Below are 16,589 nucleotides of genomic sequence, written 5' to 3' on the forward strand. Positions count from 1 at the left end.
GCCCCCCATTTGAAGGCAGCACAGGGTTGTGTGTCCCCCGTTTACAGAGGGATGGGGACCCCCTCTGTCCCACCCCACTCCTGAAGGGCTGGAGGTCCCCCCTACATCTTGGAGAAGGATGAGGACCCCACAACAAGCCCTCCAAGGCCTCCAAGGGGAGATTGTTGGTGTGTAATCAGGATTTGGCTTTGGAGGGTTCTGCTCCCATCGGTGCCCCCCGTAGCCCTCAGAGCACTGGGATGGTCCCATGTCAGGCTCTGGGTGCTCCCCAGATCCCCCCCAAGCCCCCACTTACGACGCTGAGCTGCAGCCAAGGCCAGGAGGGTCCCCAGGACCGCGATCACTCTGAGCACCCGCATGGTCCCTCTGTGTCGTCTCCCCCCACGCTCGGGCACCGCCGGGGTAGAGGCAAAGGGGTTGGGAACAGGGGGATTTGAAGGGGCTCTCATTTGCATAATCCCACCCCAAAAAAGGGGGGTCCCAGCCCCTCCCCCGTGTGCTGCGTGGGGACACGTGTGTCCATGCGTGTGCGGCCCTGGTCACACGCTCCAGCCCTTCTCCGGGTGGGGGAGGAAATGCGGGGTGACACAGAGACACTCAGCCCGGGGAGGGGCTCTGGAGGTGCTGCCCCCCTGCTCTCAGCACCTGGTGGCCCCAGGGACCAGGGGGATTTGGGGTCCACGGGGACCCTCCACCCATCGAGCTTGGGGGGGGGGCCCTGCTGTGCATGGTGGGGGGCACATGTAGGGAGACCCCCGATCTGACACACACAAAGGGGTCCCCGATGCCATCGACATGGGAGGACCCTCAATGTGACACCCGTGGAGGGACCCCCATCCCACCGACACGGAAGGACCCTGGCACTGCGCGTTCAGGGGGACCCCCTCGCCGTTGACACGAGGGAACGCCGATCTTTGCTGCTGGGGGGTTTTCCAGCGCCCACCCGGGACTCGCACCCCGGGGGGTTTCAACCCGCGCCCGTGGAGGTCCGTGTGCTTGGTGTGACTGCTCGTGCGGGACGGGGCCCGCGGGGCCGCGTGTGCGGGACAGAGCCCGGACCCCGGAGAGCCGGTCCCAGTCCCGGTCCCTGTCCCTGTCCGCGTCACGATCCCACTCGTGGTCCCGCTCCCGGCGTCCCCCCGAGCGTTCCCTCCGGGTCGGTATCGCTTTAAGGGATCTCCCGCGTCGCCGGTGACGTCACGCGGGCCCGGCCAATGGCGCTGTGCGGGGGGCGTGGCCGGCGGAAGGCGGGAAGGGCGGGGGGCGGGGCTCCCCGACAATTGTCGCGCGCGCGGGGGGGACGCGGCGGCCGCGCTCGGGAACCCGCGACTCCCACGGACCCCCCCGGGACCTCCCCGCCCCCGGGACACCCCTCGGTCCCGGGATACCCCCCCAATCCCGGGACATCCTGCAGGGCACCCCCTCCACCCCGGCATACCCGCCCCACCCATCCCAGGGACCCCCCCGGGACATCCCCCAGCGCCGGGACACACCCCACCCCCGGTGACAGCCTCCTTCCCCGCCAGGGACACCCCCTGGGACCACCCCCATACCCCCTCCCTCCCCTCCACTCTCTTCTCACTCCCCCGGTGTTTTCCCGGTTCCTCCGGGACAGGGACACCACCTCCCTCCCTAGACTCTCCTTTCCCCCCCGCCGGTGTCCCCCGGGCCGCCCCCACGGACCCCCCATGGAGAACTTCCAGAAGGTGGAGAAGATCAGGGAGGGCACCTACGGCGTGGTGTACAAGGCCCGGAACAAGGTGACGGGGAGGTGGTGGCACTCAAGAAGATCCGCCTGGACACGTGAGTGGGGGGTCCCGGGGGCTGGGGGTGCAGGGTCCCGGGACTCACCCCCTCCTTCCCACAGGGAGACCGAGGGCGTCCCCAGCACAGCCATCCGGGAGATCTCCCTGCTCAAGGAGCTCAACCACCCCAACATCGTCAAGTAAGCGGGGGGCTCTGTCCCGGGGCTGGGGGTGGTGACGAGCCCTGCGACCGTGGAAAGACCACTGGCCGTGAGGGGGCCCTGGCTGTGGGGAGCCGTGGCTGTGAGGACCCCCACGGCCGTGGGCAGATGCCCCGTGGGGAACTGAGGCTGTGGCACGCCCGTGGCTCTGGCTGTGACAGCCCCGTGGCTGTGCTGAGCCCCTGGGGCTGTAGTGGGTGCCCTGTGGCCCAGGCTCTGCCCACCCCCCGCCCCTCCCTCAGGCTCCTGGACGTGATCCACACGGAGAACAAGCTCTACCTGGTCTTCGAGTTCCTGCACCAGGACCTGAAGAAGTTCATGGACTCCTCGTCCCTCAATGGCATCGCGCTGCCCCTCATCAAGGTGGGAGTGGGGGCCGTGGTGTGAGGCCCTAAACCCCCTGGGGTGACTCTGGGGTCTCTCGGTGTCCCCCAGGATGTGCCCAGCGGGTCCCCAGCCCCGCCCAGGTCGACACTGGAGTGCTCCATGGCACATCCTGGGGCATCCATTCCCCACACACCGGGGGGCTCTGGGGACCTCCTGGGCACAGCCCAGCGTCACCCTGATGAGGTCCCTGCCCTGCAGAGTTACCTGTTCCAGCTGTTGCAGGGCCTGGCGTTCTGCCACGCCCACCGGGTGCTGCACCGCGACCTCAAACCGCAGAACCTGCTCATCAACGCCGACGGCGCCATCAAACTGGCCGACTTCGGGCTGGCCCGCGCCTTCGGGGTGCCCGTGCGCACCTACACCCACGAGGTGGGCACCGGGGGGGCCGGGGGGGCGCGGGGTGGGCCGGGGGGCTCACGGTGTCCCCCGTGTGTGGCAGGTGGTGACCCTGTGGTACCGAGCCCCCGAGATCCTGCTGGGCTGCAAGTACTACTCGACGGCCGTGGACATCTGGAGCCTGGGCTGCATCTTCGCTGAGATGGTGGGTGCCAGGGGTGTCCCCAGGGTGACACTGGGGTCCCTGGGAGTGTGCCTTGGGGGTCCCCAGAGCCCTCCTCCAGGGGGATGCTGAGGTCCCCCGGGATGTGCCCAAGAGTGACTGTGGGGTCCCCCAGGCTGCTCAGACCACCCAGAGTGACTCTGGGGTTCCCCAGGGGTTGTGTCCTGGGGGTCCCCAGACCCTCCTGGGGGTGACACTGTGGACCCCTGGGCTGTGCTAACCCCAGCCTGGGGGTCGGTCCAGCGGCTCCCGGGGGGCAGCCCTGACGTCAGCAGGGTGTGGGGTGACAAAGGGTCTTTGTGAGGAGCCGGGGGGGACATCATGTGAGCCCCCCCCGTGCCCACGTCAGGCGGGCGACCGCAGGCCCCGGAAAACCAGGCCTGGGGTCACGCGGGGCTGGTGTGAGAGCTCACGGGGTGGGGGCTGCGTGTGACCCCCCATCCGAGGGGTCAGACCCCCCCAGTGCTGCACTGGAGGACAGTGAGGAGGAGGAGGGAGATGAAGGTGCTCAGCCTGGTCCCAGGGACCCCCAGGAGGGGCCATGGCCATGCTGGGGGTGAAGCAGGGCCCAATATAGGACCCCCTGTCCCTCTGGGGGTCCAGCTCTGCACTGGGGGGCCCCTGGGGGGTCTCAGAAGTGTGGAGGGGGTGGGGTGTGGGAGAAGGGACATCCCTGGGATGAGACCAAGGGTTTGGTGCCCAGGGGGTGACTCTGCAGTCCCTTGGATGTGTCCTGAGAGTCCCCAGACCCTCCTGGGTGACTCTGGGGTTCCCCTGGGTGCTCAGGCCCCCCTGAGGTGACTCTGGGGTCCCCCCCAACCCCTGCCCAGATCACCCGCCGTGCCCTGTTCCCGGGGGACTCGGAGATCGACCAACTCTTCCGAATTTTCCGTACCCTGGGGACCCCTGACGAGGCTGCCTGGCCGGGGGTCTCAGCCATGCCCGACTACAAGCCCAGCTTCCCGAAGTGGGCCCGGCAGGACTTCGGCAAAGTGGTGCCCCCACTGGACGAGGAGGGGCGGAAGCTGCTGGCGGTGAGTGAGGGGCTCAGGGGGGCGTGGGGGGCACGTGGAACCCCCCAACTTCCCCCTCACTCCCTTTTCTCCCCCAGCAAATGCTGCACTATGACCCCAACAAGAGGATCTCGGCCAAGGCGGCGCTGGGACACCCCTTTTTCCAGGATGTCACCCGAGCAGTCCCCCACCTGCGCCTCTGAGATGCCCCCCCACCACAGGGGTTCCCCCAGAGCAGAGCCAGACCCCCCCACCGGGACAGGAGGGGGTCCCACAGCCCGTCCTGCTCTGCCCCAGGGGCCCCTCCCCCCAGAATCTTGGCACTTAATGGCCCATGGGGGGTCTCTGGAACCAGCACGGGGAGGGGGGGCTGAGCACCTTTGTGTCCCCCCACCCTCCTCCCCCTTCTTGCTGTCCCCCAGCTTGGTGCTATGGGGGGGCTGTCCCCCCTCGTCTCAGTCCTGCAGGAGTGGGACAGTGGTTTCACCCCGAGGTCTCCCCCTGATGGGGACTCCCCCTTGTCCCCCTCCCGGCCCTCAGCCCCACCTCGGGGGCCCTGCTGCCCCTCCCCTCCCCCATCGTGGGGGTTTTTTTGTAACTTTGCAAATTTTGTAGCAAATGTCGAACTTGGCGTGTGGTGCCTGCAAGGGGGGGGATGGAGGGTGTGGGCTGTGTCACCATCGCACCCTGCTCTGTCAAATCACCTCCCACATTGCCTCCTCTGCCCGTGGGGCCCCCAAAATGGCACCCAGGCCTCCCCCCTTGGTTCCCCTGTCTGTGTCCCCCCCGTCCCCCCTATGTGTCCCTGTAGGGCCCCCCCGTCCCCCCTCCCGTGTCCCTCTCGCCCCTCCAACGCCCCCCGTGCCCCCAAGGCCACGCCCACCCGGGCTCAGGGCACGCCCCCACGCACCCTGGAGCGCCGTGATTGGCTGGCCGTGGCACCGCCCTCCGAGCCGCGGGCGGGGCGGCCGCAGATCGCGGCCCCCGGCGGCCCCTCCTGTCAGTCACGTGAAGCGCCTCCTGTGATTGGGCGAGGCTGAGCTCCCCGCGTTCCCATTGGCTGCTGGTACTCCTGGTTCCCGCCCCTTAGGTCACCGCATTTGTTGTCAGTTCCGTGCCCCCCGCGCGGCTCCATTGGTTCCCTGCCGCGTCACTCACCCAAGCCCTGCCTCCCCGTGACGCTCCCTCCCTTCCTATTGGCCGTTTCTCTGCCCATTTCTCCGCTCGCCGCCACCCATTTGCCAAGCGTCGCGGGGGCGGGGCGCCGTGCCCCGGCCCGTGCTGCCATTGGCGCGGCGTGGGGGCGGGCGCGGCGCTGATTGGCTGCAGCCGCGCTCGGTCCCGCCCACGGCAGCAGGGTTTGGTTGAGCGCTGTTTGTGCGCTCGGGGCCGCGCCGGGAGCGAGCGGAGGTACGGGGGGCACCGGGGGCACGGGGGCACCGGGAGGGGCACTGAGGGGCGGCCCCGCCGGGAGTGGGGGCCGGGGCGGGGCGGGAGCGCGGGCACGGGCGGGCCCGGGGCGCTGGGGGTTGGGGCGCCACTCCCCGGGCGGGGTTTGGGGCAGAATGGGGGGGCCAGGACCCCTCCCGGAGGGGTCGCGGTGTCGGGGCCGGGTCCTTCCCGAGGGGATCGGACGCGGCTCCCTTCTGGGGGTTTTATCCTCCTTCCCGCTGTGGGGGTGTTGCCCCCCTTTTCCCCCTCACGGGGGTGTTTCCCCCATTACTGGGGGCTTCCCCCCATATTCGGCCGGTTCTGGGCCCTTTTCCCCGGCCCAGGCAGAGGCACCTGGAGCCTCCAGCCCCTCCCCGGGAGTGGGATCTGTGTTGGGCTGTGGGACCTCTCGTGTTTGGGGCCGGTCCCAGTCCCGGGGGGAGTTCTTGGTGTGGGATTGGCTGCTCCGGGAGTCTGGGGGTGAATCACGGACAGGGAGATCCCCTGTCCCCTCCTGGCTCCTGCCCCATCCCGGCGCTGTGGAGGCTCCTCCAGGGGGGCTGGGGGAGGCCACGACTCCTTCCCCGCCAGGTGCTCATCCCTCCTCCCACTCCTGCCTGGAGCTGGGGATCTGAACTGGGCCTCCTCCAGAACTGGGGCTTCCACAGAATTTGGGAACCTACGGAGCTGGCGCTCCCCCCAAGCCGGGGTTCCCCCAGAATGGAGGTCCCTGGGTGCCCTCACCCTGAGCTGGGGCTCCCTGGGCCTCTCTGCTCCACTGAGGCTCCGTGGAGCCACGGGGTGCTCCCTGTCCCCCGAGGTGCTCCCTGTCCCCCGGGGTGCTCCCGTCCCCCAGGGTGGTCCACGCCCCTGGACTGTGGGTCTCCAGCAGCACCCAAACCCCCCCAAGCCATCAGGACACAGAGGTGCCCGGCCCTTCCTGGAGCAGCACATCCATGGATTCTGTCCTGGCCACCCACCAGCTTCTTCTCCCAAGGGACTCTCCTGTTCCCCACCAGGGATCCCTTGGGATATCCCTGGGAGGACGAGGGTCCTCTCCAGGGTGTCCTGGGGTGCTGGTGCATCGGTGGGGGGTCCGGTGGGGCCGGGTGGTCACTGTGCCCGAGGGGTTGGGGGACAGCCAGGGCTCGGACAGATCCCTGGAGCTGGGGGAGATCCTGGTGTGTCTCTGGGGAGGGGTCCCAGTGTTTCAATAATGAGGGGTCCCAGTGTTTGACTGGGGAGGAGTCCCAGGGTTGCACTGAGGAAGGATCCCAGTGTTCCATGGAGGAGGGGTCCCGGTGTTTTGCTGGGGAGTGACCCCAGGGTTTCCTTAGGGACAGCCCTGCCTGGGGTGCCCGTCGGTCCCTCTGGGTTAAGTCCTGGCTCCGCTGTCCCAGCCCTGTGGCCAAGGCCATGCTCCCCCATGCCCCACTGGGACCGGTCCTGGTGGTCCCAGCCCCGCGTGGCTCTGCCGGGCACGGTTGGGCCACAGGAACAGCCCGGGTGGCAACAGGAAAAGCCGTTACCCGGCTGGGCTGTCGCAACCCCGGTGACAGACTGTGCCGGCCACATCCCAGCTCTGTCCCAGCCCCATCCCAGCTCCGTCCCAGCTGCATCCCAGCTCTGTCCCAGCCCCATCCCAGCTCTGTCCCAACCCCATCCCAGCTCTGTCCCGGCCACATCCCAGCTCCGTCCCAGCTCTGTCCCGGCTCTGTCCCGACTCAATTCTGGCTCAGTGCTGGCTCAGTTCTCTTTGGGAGCGGCTGCACCGGGTGGTGTTTTGGGGGAGCCAGAACGAGGCCCCTTGGAATCCCTGTGGCTCAGCACAGCCCCAGTTGATCCGTTGTCAGGGCCAAGATCCCAGTGTTCCATTGAGGAGAGACGCCAGTGTTCCATTGAGGAGGGATCCCAGTGTTTTGAGGAGGAGTGATCCTGGTGTCCCATTGAGGAGGGATCCCAGTGTTTTGAGGAGGAGTGATCCTGGTGTCCCATTGAGGAGGGATCCCAGTGTTTGTTAAGGATGGATCCGAGCGTTCCATCAGTGCGGGATCCCAGTGTCCCATTGAGGAGGGATCCCAGTGTTCCAGCACACCCCTCAGCCAGGGAGAGCAGGGTTTGTATCCCCACGTGCTGCCCTGCTCGGTAGATCCGCCCATCCGGCAGCTGGCGGCACAGGAACACCCCAAATGGCATCAGAGTCCCAGGGATTGGGGGGTGGGCACCTCCCACCTGGAACCGGGATGTTCTGGTGGGAACTGATGGGTCTGATGGCCCAAAAATCCAAGTTTCTCTGAGGGAATCTGAGTCTGGGGGATTGTGCCTCCCATGATCCCTCAGAAGATCCCTGGGATCTCCTGGATCTGAGTGGCCAGCACAGGTGGGGATGGACACGTCCTGGAGCATTGGCTACATCCAGAGTGGGATGGGGCCATCCAGCCCCCGGAGTGGGAAGAGCCGAAGCCTCGGGGCTGTTTCTCCAGGAAACCAGGGGCTCCAGGGGGTGTCTGGAGGCTCCATGGGCTGTGCAGGGGCTCTGTGGGGAGCAATGGGCTCCTTGGAGCAGGGGGGAGGAGGAGCCCTTGCAGTGCTGGGGGTCCACAGAAAGCCGGGATCCACCGGGATCCAGAGGTCCTGGAAAAAGTGCTTTGGGGGTTGTAGCATTCCCTGTGCTTTGGGAGGAGTTTGTATTCCCAGGGCTCTGCCAGGCCTTGGGTGGGAACAGGACAACCCCCTTAACCTGGGTGAGATCTGGGATAGCGGGATAGGATCCATGCTGTGGTTGGAGTTGTTTCCTGCTGGGATGTGGCTGGATCCCTGCTCCCGGGAAGGGGAACTGGCCACAAACAACTTTCTGCCTGGGCTGGTCTCCGATCCCTGTCCTGGCACTGCTGGAATCTGCTGCGGGCTTGGGACGGAGCATTCCTGGGCACAGCGAGGTTAGATCCCGAGACAAACGCAATCCCAGCAGGAATTCCTCCTGCCTGGTGACCCCGGGCTCCCGGTTGGTCTCCAGGTGCTCCTCCCAAAGCCTTGTGGTTCCGGGTGCTGGCAGGGATTGTGCTCCATCCCAGGGGGATGTGCAGGGATTGTGCTCCATCCCAGGGGGATGTGCTCTGCACCCCAACCTGGGCAGCACCATCAACCCCTGCTGCTCCAGTTGGGAATGGAAATCAAATCAAAACCAGGGAGAAATAAACAAAAAACCCTCAAACCAGGGTGGGGGGAGGGTTTTGGGGAAGAGCTGGGGAGTTTTCCAAAGCCTCCTCCCGGCCGGCAGCCGGAGCCACTGTGGCATCTCCCGAGCCTGGAGCCGCTGTCCTGCCACCCCTTCCCGGCTCCGGCGTGTCCCGGCTGGAGCTGCTCGGGGAGCAGGAGGAGTGCTGACTCACTCCCAGCCTCCTCGGCTGCCGGATCCCGGCGGCCTGGCTCCCAGATTAGCTCCTTCCCACCGAGCTGCTCCAGGAAATCCCTCGGGAACTGGAGCTCGGGGAGCGCAGCCGTGGCCAGCGAGTCCCTGCCGTGTGCCGGGGGAGCCCCCAGCTAAGGGGGGGACCCCAGGGACGGATCCCGTGGGGACGATCCCACCCTGGGGAACGTGTTGCTGAGGGATCTCCCCTTCTCCCCACAGGAAAGCCGAGGGATCGGTGCCTTCCAAGCTCTCCAGCGGGTCCGGCAGCACCGGGGCCATGACGAGCCGTGGGGCCGCCAGGCCCAACGGGCAGTCCCAGGCCAGTAAGATCTGCCAGTTCAAACTGGTGCTGCTGGGAGAGTCAGCCGTGGGCAAGTCCAGCCTCGTGCTGCGCTTCGTGAAGGGGCAGTTCCACGAGTACCAGGAGAGCACCATCGGGGGTGAGTCCCGTCGGACACGAGCCCAGGCTGCCAATCCCTCTTGGGACAGGAGTGGGGGCGCAGGGAGGGCTCCCCGGCAGGACTTGGGATGCGGGGAAGGACCGGGGGTGCGGGGGCGGCTCCCCCCGCCCATCACTGACCCCCCCCCTCCCGGCAGCGGCGTTCCTGACGCAGTCCGTGTGCCTGGACGACACGACGGTGAAGTTCGAGATCTGGGACACGGCGGGGCAGGAGCGGTACCACAGCCTGGCCCCCATGTACTACCGGGGCGCCCAGGCCGCCATCGTGGTCTACGACATCACCAACCAGGTGGGGCAGGGGCTCGGGCGGGGTCCTGTGTCCCCACAGGGACGGGGATAGTCCCTGAATTCCCCCCTCTGCCGCAGGAAACCTTCGCACGGGCCAAGACATGGGTGAAGGAACTGCAGAGACAAGCCAGTCCCAGCATCGTCATCGCCCTGGCTGGCAACAAGGCTGACCTGGCCAGCAAACGCATGGTGGAGTATGAGGTGAGGGGGGCCCTGGGGGTCCTGGGGGCCAGGGGGCGCTCCCAGGGGAGGTGCTGGAGCTGACGGGTCCTGTCTGTGCAGGAGGCGCAGGCGTACGCGGATGACAACAGCCTGTTGTTCATGGAGACGTCGGCCAAGACAGCCATGAATGTGAACGATCTCTTCTTGGCCATCGGTGAGGCTCCCCGGGGCACACGGGGGGGCTGATTGTCCCACCCCCAATGGGTTTCATGGGAGGCTGAGCAGGGCAGGGGGGCTTGTGCTAGGGCTGGGAGGGAGCAGCGCAAAGGGAAGCGGCTCCTTCTCACTGGGAAGGGCCCAACTGGAGAGGAGGAGGCTCAGGGGGGACCTTCTCGCTCTCCACAACTCCCTGACAGGAGGGGGGAGTCAGGGGGGTCAGGCTCTGATCCCAGGGATCGAGGGACAAGACAAGAGGGAACGGCCTCAGGCTGTGCCAGGGGAGGCTCAGGTTGGACATCAGGAGGAATTTCCTCATGGAAATGGGGTTGTCAGGCACTGGGAGGGGCTGCTCAGGGAGGTGGTGGAATCCCCACCCCTGGAGGTGTCCAAGGGAGGACTGGCCATGGTACTCAGTGCTCTGGGCTGGGGGACAAGATGGGGATCGGGCACAGGGTAGACTTGATGGGCTGGGAGGGCATTTCCAACCTCAGGGATTTGGGGATTCTGTGCTGAGGTGACTCAGCTGGGTCACCCCTCCCAATCCCACCTCCCGTGTCCCCTCTCCAGCCAAGAAGCTGCCAAAGAACGAGCCCCAGAGCACGAGTGGCGCCGGGGGCCGGAGCCGAGGCGTGGACCTGCACGAGCAGAGCCAGCAGAACAGGAGCCAGTGCTGTAGCAACTGAGCCAAGATCCCACCTCCATCCCCGTCCACGCCGCACCTCCACCCCAGCACCGAGACCCCCAACCAGGACCCTCCCAGAGCTCCTCTAACTGCACTTTTTAATGCTTCGAAGCCACCACTCGGCACCTGATCCCACCTGGCACCCGATCCCACCTGGCACCCGATCCCACCGGCTCCCGATTCCGCCACCACCCCACCCCCCACCCTGGAGGCAGCGGAGCCAGATCAGCTGGGACTTAACTTCTGAGAAACAACGAACTCTTCTTCACTTTGTATTATAGGTGCAAATAGCGCCCTAATGCTCGGATTTCTCCCTCCATCTCCCCCCTCTGCCCCTCCCTCTCTGCTTTGGGAAATCTGGGTTCCCCAAACTGCCTCCTCCTGCCCCCACCCCGGTGTGGGGGGTCCCTAGGAGGCGGCAGCACCGACCTCGCCGGTTCTCGTCGTGCCGAACTGGCCGGAACCAGAGCCCTCCGGAGCCGACGGGGCTTTTCCACGGGGTCTGTCATGGATTTCTTCGGAATTTTTATTAATTTCTCCCCCCTCCTCTTTCCTGTTGGGCTGTCAGGGGGAGGGAAGCTGCAGTGTCCTTCATTTCTTCCGAGGTGGCCTTTTTGATGGAAGATTGGAAGTGCCTGGGGACTTTTTTTTCGGGGGGGCAGTGGGCTCCTGCTGGACCCCAAGTGCCATGGGAGACCCTTCCCCAGTGCCCGCCCTCGCCCCGCTGTGTTATGGCTCTGTGGGGAACGTCCCCACGGTCACCCTGGCTGTGGCCACCCCACAGTGATGTCCCCTCGGTGACCCCGGCTGTGGTAACGATGTCCCCCTGGTGATCCCGGCTGTGGTGGCCCCCCAGGTGCCCACAGTGATCCCACCCCACAGGTGACATCCTCCCGTTGGTGCTGGTGGCCACCCCCCAGGTGACACGATCCCAGCTGTGGCTGCCCCGTGGGCAGTGCCCCCCTGCTGATCCTGCCCCAGTGATCCCGGCCATGGCCACCCCACGGGCTGTCCCCTGCTCCTGGTGATCCCAACGCACATCCACGTCCCCCTGGTGCTCCCACCGATCTCCACGGTTTGTCCTGGTCCTGGTTTGCACTTTAGTGGTGAAATGTCCTGTTGAGACTCACCTCGGTTCTGTTGATGTGTCGGGGGGTGCCGGGGGGGCAGCAGCCCCTTTGTCCCACTGCTTTTCCCTATGGAGCTTTTGGAGCTGGAGGGACCCTGGGTGGGGTGGGACAGGCGAGGACCTCCATCCCAGGTGCTGCCACGCAAGGGGGCACCCCAAAATGGGGACACCCCAAAACAGGGACACCCTGAACTGGCAGCACCACCTGGGCCTGTCTCCCTGCTGGCAGCTTGGGGGGCTCTGGGGACCCCCAGGCCCGGGGGAACTGGGGGGGCTGTGGCTGTGGGGCGGAGGGACCAGTCTCATATGAAGCCCCCCAGCGTGGGGGCAGAGCCTACAGGATTTCAGCCCTCTCCTGCTGTCGGAGCAGCCCCCCAGGGACCCTCTGGCTGCCGTTCTGGTGCTCCCAGTGCTTCATGTCATGGCCTGGGAGCCCCCCGAGTGGGTGACACGTATTTAACAAAGGGCTGGGGACCCCAACCCTCTCCCCGCCATCTTCTAGCCCAGACCCTGGACCAAATGGGGGACACTGCAACTTCTCTCACTCTTTTTTTTTTTTCCTGCTTTTTCTCTTATTGTTGTTATTATTTTTGCTTTGGGAAAGCTCCTCCATCGCAGTGAAATAACAATCGTGGTAACAGAACTCGGCCGCTGATTTACCGATGTATTTAATGTAAGTAAAACCAAACCGAACAACAAAAACAGAAGGAAAACGAAAAAACAAGAACTTTGTGTGCTCAGGGCGGGGTTTAGGGGCGGGGGGGGGTGACTTGGACGACGCAGCCACCGGCTGTTGGCACCGAGCAGGAGTCGGAGCCATCCGGTGCCAACAGCCGGTGTGAGATCGCGGCTCTGCCCTGATAACGCTTATCAGAGCGCCCAGCTGGGTGGCGGCCGCCGGGGCTTTGCCCCCTCCCCTCTCCGGGACAACCGGGACCGGCACCGGGACAGCGCTGCCCGGTGAGACCCGAACGCGTGGCCACTTTAAGCCCCCAAGTACTGCGACCGCTGTTGCCCCTTTAAGCCCGGGCTGGTGGGGCCCACTCTCCGGAGAGGCCACGCCCACGCGGCCCCGCTAAGGTAAACAGAGGGGGCGTGACCGGGGGGGTTCACCCCTTGAGACCACGCCCCTCGCCCCCCTCTTAAAGCGGCAGCGCCGCGGGGACGTCGCGGGACCGGAACCGTTACGCAGGTGGGCGGCGGGGGCAACCGGGATACGGCCGGGACCGGGCTGGGGCTGGGGAGGGGGGAGCACCGGGACCGGGCTAGTGGAGGGAGAACCGGGACCGGGATGGGGCGGGGGGAAAAAACTGGGAGTGGGACCGGGCTGGGGTTGGCGGGGGGAGAGAAGAGGGTTTGTCACACGCAGAGGTCCCCGATTCCTGCTTCCCTCGGGAGCGTCACGGGGTCCGCTTCCCGGTAACGGCGTCCGGTGACCGTTCCAGCCGCCCTGTGTTTCTCTCCCGCTCAGGAACTGCCGCGATGCTGCTGCTCCGGGCCGTCGTGGGGCGCAGGTAAGAGCCGCCCGCCCCGTCGGGGCTCCCCGGTGCCCGCCGGGGCCCGGTGTGAGCCCCCGTTGTCCCCGCAGGCTCCCGCCGCTGACGCAGCTCCGCCGCGGCTCCTCCCGGTTCACCGCGGGTGGCGCGGCCGCGGGGGGACAGCGGGGGGCGGCCCCGGTGCTGGCGGCGCTGCTGGGGCTCGGGGCCGTCCTCGCCTACGGAGAACGGCGGCGAAGGGTGAGCGGCACCGGGGAGTTGAGTGCCGGGATGGCGGGGAAGGCACCGGAGGGGCAGCACCGGGGGTGGGGTCCTGCGGGGTGGGGTGACATCCTGGGTCCTTCCCTGGGACGGGGGCACCGCGGGTGGGGATCCCGGGGAAGGGGTGGCACCAGCACGGCGGGGTCCTGGGGATGCAGCACCGCGTGAGGGGGATCTCGAGAAAGGACGTGGCAATCGGGGAGGGAAGAGGGGGCACTGGATCCTGGGAAAGGGGTGACATCGGGACAGCGAAGTCCTGAGGATGAAGAACCGGGGGGGTGGATCCCAGGGGAAGGGGGTGGTGCCGGGGGGTGGATCGCGGGGGAAAGGAGCCGCACCGGGGCGAGGGGTGGATCCCGGGTTGGGAGGAACATCACCGAGACAGCGGGATCTGGGGAATTCAGTACCGAGGGATAGGGGGGAAGATCTGGATCCTCTGGGACCCCCCGATTCTTCCCTGGAACGGGGATAGAGTGTTTAGCTGGGGAGGGGGCAGGCGTGCCCCTTCCCCTCCCAACTGTGGATCACCCCAGCAAGGGCCTGGTTTTGGGGGGACACCCCAAGCTCCTGGGTGGGGGGAGAGCCCGGGGGAAGGGTCCCCGGGTGCAGCATCCCCCACTAACAGGGCCAGGGTCCCGCAGAGCGCCCAGGCGGCCAAGGCCACCCCGGCCCCCCGGTACCCCGTGTACACACGGGAGGAGGTGCGGCGGCACCGCAGCCCCGGGGACCGGGTGTGGGTGACCCACGGCACCGAGGTCTTCGACGTCACCGACTTCGTGGAGCTGCACCCAGGGGGGGCCGACAAGGTGCTGCTGGCGGCCGGGGGGGCCCTGGAGCCCTTCTGGGCCCTCTATGCCGTGCACAGCCAGCCCCACGTGCTGGAGCTGCTGCGGGAGTACAAGGTGGGCGAGCTGAGCCCCGAGGAGGCCCCGCCGAGCCCCGACGCTGCCCAGGACCCCTTCGCCGGGGACCCCCCCCGGCACCCGGGGCTGCGCGTCAACAGCCTGAAGCCGTTCAACGCGGAGCCGCCGGCGGAGCTCCTGGCCGAGCGCTTCCTGACGCCCAACGAGCTCTTCTTCACCCGCAACCACCTGCCCGTGCCCGCCGTGGACCCCGGCTCGTACCGGCTGCGGGTGGAGGGCCCAGGGGGCCGCGCGCTGTCGCTGTCGCTGCCAGAGCTGCGGAGCCGCTTCCCGAAACATGAGGTGACGGCCACGCTGCAGTGCGCCGGGAACCGCCGCGCCGAGATGAGCCGCGTGCGCCCCGTCAAGGGGCTGCCCTGGGACATCGGGGCCATCAGCACCGCGCGCTGGGGCGGCGCCCGCCTGCGGGACGTGCTGCTCCATGCCGGCTTCGGCGAGCGCCGCGATGGCGAGTGGCATGTCTGCTTCGAGGGGCTGGATGAGGATGTGGGGGGGGCTCCCTACGGGGCCTCCATCCCCTACGGACGCGCCCTCAGCCCCGAGGCCGACGTGCTCCTGGCCTACGAGATGAACGGCGAGGAGCTGCCGCGCGACCACGGCTTCCCCGTGCGCGTGGTGGTGCCCGGCGTGGTGGGCGCCCGCAGCGTCAAGTGGCTGCGGCGCGTGGCTGTGAGCCCGGCCGAGAGCCCCAGCCACTGGCAGCAGAACGACTACAAGGGCTTCTGCCCGTCGGTGGACTGGGACACGGTGGATTTCCGCACGGCGCCGGCCATCCAGGAGCTGCCGGTGCAGTCGGCCATCACGCAGCCGCGGCCGGGCGCGGCGGTGCCGCCGGGCGAGCTGGCGGTCAAGGGCTACGCGTGGAGCGGGGGCGGGCGCCAGGTGGTGCGGGTGGACGTGTCGCTGGACGGCGGGCGCACATGGCGGGCGGCCGAGCTGGCGGGAGAGCGGCCGGCGCCGGGCCGGGCCTGGGCCTGGGTGCTGTGGGAGCTGCGGGCGCCCGTGGCGGCGGGCGCGGAGCTGGAGATCGTGTGCAAGGCGGTGGACGCCAGCTACAACGTGCAGCCCGACACCGTGGCGCCCATCTGGAACCTGCGCGGGGTCCTGAGCAACGCCTGGCACCGCGTCCGTGTCAGCGTCACCCGCTGAGCGCCGGGCACGGCCCCGGCGCGCGGAACGCGTGGCTCGAAGGTCGTCGGCTTTTATGGCCCCCGACGTGTGAAAGCGGCTCCATAAAGATTTGGGCAGTTTTATGGACTGGGCTGTTTGCTGGGGCGGCGAGGGCACAGCGGGATGGGAAGGGTGGGAAGGTGGGTCTGAGGACTTCACAGAGCCCCCTGGACCCCTCAGAGCAGCTGCCAAAGGACCCCCCTGTGCACAGGTGACCTTGGGACCCCATGGGACCCCCTGACCTTAAGTAAGCCCCTGGTCCCAAAGGACCCCTTGTTCCTATGGATCACTGTGGCCTTATAGGACCCTGTGACCCTATGGAACCACCTGACTGTGTAGGACCCCCTGACCCTACAGAGCCCTGTGACCCTGTATAACCTCTGACCTTAAATAACCCCGTGATTCTATGGGACCCCTTGATCCTACAGGACACTGGGACCTCATGGTAACCCCTGACCTTAAATAGCCCCCTGATCCAAGGGACCCTGTGATCTTATAGGACCCCATGAACCCTATAGGATCCTCTGACCTTAGGGCCCCGTGACCCTGTGTAACCCCCTGACCCTAAATAACCTCCGACCCCATGAGACACTCAACCCTAAATAACCCCTGACCCCATGGGACTCCAAACCCTAAATAACCCCCAACACTAAATAACCCCTGACCCCAAGGGCCCCCCTGCCCTGGGGACCCCCGGTACCTCCCAGCCCGTCCGGGCCCTGTCGGCCATCTGTGCTCTGTATTGATCCCCAGCTATTGGCTATTGGTCCTCTGTAACTGAGCATCAATATCGACCCTTGGTTATCGACCACTGGCTATCAATTCCCGGTTCTTGATCACCGGCTATCGGCCCCACTGATCGATCACCGGCCATCAGCCCCGCTGATCGATCCCCGGCTATCGGCCCCGCTGATCGATCACCGGCCATCGATCCTCGCTCATCCATCCCCTCTTCCCGCCCCGACCCCGCGCCTTCCCCATCGATGTTCTCGGCGCTCGGCTGAGCCCCCGCGCCTGCCCCCCCGCATGCC

General features: G+C 67.0%; 3 protein-coding genes across 4 annotated transcripts; all 3 read left to right on the forward strand.

The window, feature by feature from the left end:
* The first annotated feature begins 1,688 nt into the window (after positions 1 to 1,688).
* On the forward strand, positions 1,689 to 4,462 carry CDK2 (cyclin dependent kinase 2). The gene is given in 8 exon segments (XM_050334567.1): positions 1,689 to 1,761; positions 1,764 to 1,803; positions 1,868 to 1,945; positions 2,209 to 2,329; positions 2,552 to 2,722; positions 2,793 to 2,894; positions 3,743 to 3,946; positions 4,024 to 4,462. Coding segments are annotated over 8 exon segments (894 nt in total). The 3' UTR covers positions 4,129 to 4,462.
* An 800-nt stretch (positions 4,463 to 5,262) lies between these two features.
* RAB5B (RAB5B, member RAS oncogene family) lies at positions 5,263 to 12,355 on the forward strand. Its single transcript, XM_050334539.1, has 6 exons — positions 5,263 to 5,335; positions 8,988 to 9,208; positions 9,366 to 9,517; positions 9,595 to 9,717; positions 9,799 to 9,892; positions 10,465 to 12,355. Exons 2-6 carry the CDS (start codon positions 9,046 to 9,048, stop codon positions 10,578 to 10,580), a joined length of 648 nt encoding a protein of 215 aa, XP_050190496.1. The 5' UTR covers positions 5,263 to 5,335; positions 8,988 to 9,045; the 3' UTR covers positions 10,581 to 12,355.
* A 91-nt stretch (positions 12,356 to 12,446) lies between these two features.
* On the forward strand, positions 12,447 to 15,641 carry SUOX (sulfite oxidase). Of its 2 annotated transcripts, XM_050334538.1 has the most exons (4): positions 12,447 to 12,900; positions 13,180 to 13,222; positions 13,297 to 13,444; positions 14,107 to 15,641. In XM_050334538.1, the coding sequence occupies exons 2-4, from the start codon at positions 13,191 to 13,193 to the stop codon at positions 15,535 to 15,537; spliced, it is 1,611 nt and encodes a 536-aa protein (XP_050190495.1). In that variant the 5' UTR covers positions 12,447 to 12,900; positions 13,180 to 13,190; the 3' UTR covers positions 15,538 to 15,641. The 2 variants fall into 2 exon arrangements, with proteins under 2 accessions (XP_050190495.1, XP_050190494.1); XM_050334537.1 differs by lacking the exon at positions 12,447 to 12,900 and having other exon boundaries at positions 13,034 to 13,222.
* Positions 15,642 to 16,589: the final 948 nt, after the last annotated feature.

This window comes from Myiozetetes cayanensis, unplaced genomic scaffold, assembly GCF_022539395.1.
Source record: "Myiozetetes cayanensis isolate MyiCay16 unplaced genomic scaffold, myiCay2020 scf55, whole genome shotgun sequence".
NCBI lineage: Eukaryota > Metazoa > Chordata > Aves > Passeriformes > Tyrannidae > Myiozetetes > Myiozetetes cayanensis.